This window comes from Phaethon lepturus, unplaced genomic scaffold (genome assembly GCF_000687285.1).
Source record: "Phaethon lepturus isolate BGI_N335 unplaced genomic scaffold, ASM68728v1 scaffold39161, whole genome shotgun sequence".
NCBI classification, from domain to species: domain Eukaryota; kingdom Metazoa; phylum Chordata; class Aves; order Phaethontiformes; family Phaethontidae; genus Phaethon; species Phaethon lepturus.
The window spans coordinates 5,470-10,648 of record NW_010516240.1 but is presented as its reverse complement, the minus strand read 5'-3'; the positions used below and the strand labels follow the sequence as shown (position 1 = coordinate 10,648).

The 5,179-nt window shown below is 41.2% G+C and overlaps 1 protein-coding gene across 1 annotated transcript; it reads left to right on the top strand.

Annotated features, from left to right (window-relative positions):
* Positions 1–943: 943 nt before the first annotated feature.
* NDUFA8 (NADH dehydrogenase (ubiquinone) 1 alpha subcomplex, 8, 19kDa) lies at positions 944–1,726 on the top strand (the record flags this gene model as incomplete). Its single annotated transcript, XM_010296001.1, has 2 exons — positions 944–1,109; positions 1,589–1,726. Coding segments are annotated over 2 exons (304 nt in total), but the record flags the coding sequence as incomplete, so codon positions are not given.
* Positions 1,727–5,179: the final 3,453 nt, after the last annotated feature.

Below are 5,179 nucleotides of genomic sequence, written 5' to 3'. Positions count from 1 at the left end.
CGCATGCGCTCGTCTGCCTGAAGGTGAAGGTGTTTCAGGGCATCTCCCGGTGTAGTGCGCCCTTGACGAGCTTTGTATTCCAGCGCTGGGAAGTCACTGGCTTTATAATTAAAGTAATGTCGTTACCACCACGGCCTTCAGAGTTTTTATTGTTGCTTCTTAAACTTTAACTTTTGAGAATAGAGGCCGTGCCCTTTTTTTTTATTTTATTTATTTATACCTTAATTTATCCTTTCATATGAAGTTCAGTGGCCTCTGCTCTAGAGTAGGTGGCTCAGGTTTTTGTTAGCTTAGCAAAGGAATGCTGGGGGGTGGTGAAAGACCTGCTCCTTCTGCATCTGTAGTATGAAATCCTGGAACCCGACCTCTGCTTTGCATTGTCTCCCCTCCGTGTTTCACAGGGGTACTACTGCGAAAGCTCAAGTAGACACATGATTTACCTCTTGTGACCAAAAATGTAGATCAAGGCATGAACTGGTGGCATGTTCTTAAGTTGCTAGCAAAAGGCTTAGTTTAATTAGCTCAGAGCATGTCCACTTCCAGTATAGCAGCTAGTAATGAGAAACCTCTGTCTGAAGCATGTCTTCTTGAGCTTGAGACACCAAATTAATTTGGAAGCGTTAGAGCATTGTATGATGTACGCTAACTTACTTGGCAAAACAGGGATCCCATATGGAGGAGCTATGTACATCTACCTAGCAAGAATACCTTCCACGTATTGATATCCCTACTTGTAGCTACAATGATAGAAACTTTACTGATATTGGTATCAAGTTCTGTTTAATGATGCTTCAAATACTGACTTCTCTGAAGACTTTAAACGTTTCCGAGAACTTAAAACTACAAAACCACTTTATCACAAGTTGAGGTTTGAACGTGTAAGAGAGAAAAACATTACATTTACAACACTTGCTAATGATTTTCTTTCTGTGATCTCTTACAGGAAGATTAAGATGCACTGTGCGGAGCCATTTACTGAGTACTGGACGTGCATTGACTATACCAACTTGCAGGAGCTCCGTCGATGCCGAAAGCAGCAGGCAGTATTTGATAACTGTGTGCTGGAGAAGTTGGGCTGGGTGAGACCTGATCTGGGAGAGCTCTCTAAGGTATCTTCATCCCTTTTTGATCTGATAGCCATATTATTCTCTCCCTTCTTATGGACGTTTTGTCCAGACCAGGTCTCAAACTCCCCTCCTGGCTGGAAGGTAATTCATGAACTCAAGACTGGAAGCTTGTGGGCTTTACTAGAAGTCAAGGCTCTGTCAGCGTTCTCCAGGGTTGCTTTCCCAGAAGACTTGTACTTTTCTTAGAAAAAGCCACTTCCTTCTATGTTTTTGCTTTTCCTAGCGCAGAGGCCTTTCCTTTAGGAGCGAAGCTCACACACATGTGGAACTATCCTATAGTTATGAGTGAAATGTCCCTCCCTTTTTTTAGAAGTACTCTGGAGATAGGAGCTCTCATCAGATCAACAGTGTGTCCTTAGTGTCATTTGTTACTTCTTTGTAGTTCTTTAAGTTCTGACTCAATCTAGCTTTTCTGTTAAATGCTGCAAAAAGTCATATCATTTCTTCTTTTTTCTTTCCAGGTCACAAAAGTGAAGACAGACCGTCCTATGCCTGAGAATGCCTATCACTCTAGACCTAGACCAGAGCCAAATCCACCCATTGAAGGAGAGCTGAAGCCTTCTCCATTTGGCAGTAGGCTCTTTTTCTGGTCCTGGTAAAGTGGGCAGACTGTGCTGTAACTGAAGCGTGAAGATGTATTGCTTGCAAATGTAAATTGTCCAGTATGCGTTGGGTATAACTTCAATGATTAAAGAACCCCAAACTGTTACATGGCTTAGTAGACTTCTTTAAACATACTCACACGTCGTAGCAACTAAAAAAATGTATTTCCCTGTTTTGCAGTCATATAGCTGTTAGGACCATCTTAACACTAGTAGTAACAGTTGCCTGATAGTGGCTGCCAGGCTTGTTCAAAATGTGTATAAATGTAGCCTGAGCTTTTGACTACTACTTCAAACAATCAAAAACTGGTGCAAAACTTTATTTACTTATTGAGAACACTCCCACTTGGATCAAGGAGACTTTGAGAACAAGCAAGTCGTTAATGTCTTCCATTGGTCTTGCAATTGATAATTGTGGATTTTTTTTTTCCAAGGGACTACTCCTGTATAGGTTTAACCTGAAATCTGTCTTGGAGCAAGGATTTAGTCTGAATCTGTGGATGTTGCTAGGTATGAGGTCAGTATTGTTTCTGATGTAAAGATCATTGTTCTACTTACCAGCTGCTCATTCTTCATGCAGCTAGGGTAGTGGCTTCCTTTTTTTTTTTAATTGGGGGACCACAAGCTACTTCATCAGAAAGATCACACTAAGCTTTCAACACCTTTAAGGAAAAATTATCTCCTCAAGGATCTTCGTGTCCCATTAAGTAGTGTAAGGAGGTAGCCTGTCTTCTGTCTCAGGGCCCTGACTTGAGGGGTTTGGGGCAGATTCTTATTATTATTTCACTGTGATACTTTTTGATAGAGGAGTAAGTCAGCTTTCTTTGAGATATTGTAGAAAAAATAAAGTCCTGTGTTTCATAGGAAGTAGACCTAGTCTTTCCTCCACTCCACCCAATAGCAAGAACCTTATTACAAAGGTCAGAAAAAATTAAATTAACTTGTTTTCATGAAGCCACGTGCAGTTGAGCTTGCTCTGGGCCAGATTGTGTAGCCTGAACCATAGCAAAGACTTGAGTAGTGCTTTGCTCCTGGAGTAGCCTAGCCATTATTAGGAGCTGAAGATTTACCATCTCCTTGTTTGGGGTAGGATTAAACTGTAATGGGTCTGTAGCTGCAGCATATGTTTCCGATCCCTGGAGCTGGAGGGAAAATTGTGTAACATTTATCTAAAAATACCTCATGTACTGTGTAGCTTATGGGTTCTTGCTACTTCCTGCTTGGCTGTGTTGACTGAAACTCCAAGCAGGTGCTATGGCATACACGTTTGCATTTTAATGTATGTATCGTGCTGTCTTAGCAGCTCTTTGTCTAAATCTGTGAGATGGTGTGCACCTCTGCAGTTGCTTCCTTCCAAATCACTGCCAGCATTTCAGAGCAGCCACGTATTACTGAAAGAGGATAACCTCTTGTTCTGCAGAGACTGAAATTAGGACAAGCTTGAGGTCTAATGACATTCAGCTGAGTGAGTGAAATGAGGTTTGGGCAAGTGGAGGATAAATTGTTCTGGGATGTTAACGTGTCACATCTGATCTTTTGTGCTGACCCACTCCAATAGTTAGGCAACCTTGCAGAAAGACTTTTTAGATATTACTTACTATGTTTTGCTAATAACTTATTGTCAGCATAATGTATGAAACATTGCACTGTGGAACGTCTGCTTTCGAATAAACAGGCATGGGCATTCCAGTAGTCAGCCCCTAATCATAATTAAAGAGTATTTTTCCCATTACATTTTTTCTGAAAAAAATGACATGCATAAATAGGGGGGCAGTTACTTTTAAACAGCCTTTTACAAACCCCACCCTTAAGTTAACTAGTACTGTAAGCAGGAAAAAAATAGTGATTTATGCTGCAGCCTCAAATGTTTAAGATTGCTCATGTTTCATGACAGCTGAATCTACTACCTCTTGGGTCAGAGGCGGTTGATCGAGTAATGATGCACTGACCACATTTAAAAGTCAGAATCAACTATCTCCTTGCCTAGATTATCACTTCACTTTCAAGCAGGAGTGGGCAGGTGAATGTACGAAAGAGAACAGCAGGGGAGGACAAAGAAGTGAGAAAGTCAAGTAGAATTCAGCTGTACTCTGAGCACTTCATTCATTAAGCTTTTTGAGATAATTACTTCTTGTCTTTATCTCTTGGCGGAATCTCTGTGAAAAGTGTTGCCAGAGGTCTGTTTCTTGGTGCTTCGGACAGCGCCTGTATGTAGCTCTTTCTGTTCAAAATCGTTGTGTGACTTTACTCCCAACATAGATGCCCCCTTTGGAGCTGTAATGTTTTCTTGGAAACTTTAGAACAAGTGGATGTCAAGATTGAGTAAAGACCATAAAAGTATTTTTGAAGAATGTATCTTGACATTTTTTTGGCAGGTGGAGAGCAGATGCGTACAGATTCAACACAGATATTTTACTGGCAATATGTGAGAAGTGATATTTGTTATGTAGTAGGCTCTTGGCTCTGCCAGAGCTTCTAATCGCATGTCAAATTAATGAAATGTTAAGCCAGTGTCGTGGTAGCTTGCCATACCATGGGTTAGATTAGGCAGAGCCTGCTCCATTCTTTCTGATTATGGACGGGAAGAGTAAAATCCTAGTGTAATTTCTAACCTCAGTAAGGTAGGGGTGTGTGTTTCTGGTGCAGTGGAGTTGGGTGGCACTAGCACAACAGTATCCTTCTGAAGAGGAAGTCCCCCTCCAGGACACCTGGCAGTATGGCATACCTTGATCTCAAATGGTTCTGCTAAACTGCCAAGGCGAAAGGGTTGGAGAAGGTGTACTGTTAGACAAAAAGGCCAGGAGCCCAACAGGAACTCACACTCTGCTTACAGCCACCAAATCTGAGCAAGTGGTGGGAAGTAACTGCTTTTATTTAACTCTCTTGCAAGTTTCATAGTTCTGTGGCATGTCATATTACCCATATTAGCATCCCTGCTAAAAAAGAGACTCCTAGGAATCATTTTGGGTGGAACTAGCCTTGCAAGCAGTTTTAAGCTGAGATTGGTTAGGGCAAAAAACCATTAACGTACTCTTATTCCTCTGCCTTGAATTGCAGTATGGTTCTAGAATGGAAAAAGAAGGTAATTACTCCCACCCCCCTGAAAAGAAAAACCTCCATCTTTATACTAAGGAATCATAATTTTAAAGAACCTTTACCTTCAGAACAAGGATACTCCTATAAAGCCAGAAAAGAAATCTGGAGCTCAGGATAACTTTGTGAAAGTCTTTTGAAAGCTTGCTGTGTACTCTTGCACTAGAAGCGTTTCGAAACTAAAATCCATCTGGATATTAATAGGAGATTTAAGACTCCCTCTTGTGGCTGCATTAAGCTGATCTTGGGCATCTGTGTGAAGATTTTGCCATCATGCAAGTCCGAAGGCTACTTCAATGTTGCTAATAGAAAGTTGATTAGGTCTTTTGTCTCTGCTACAAAATTGACTTGAACATT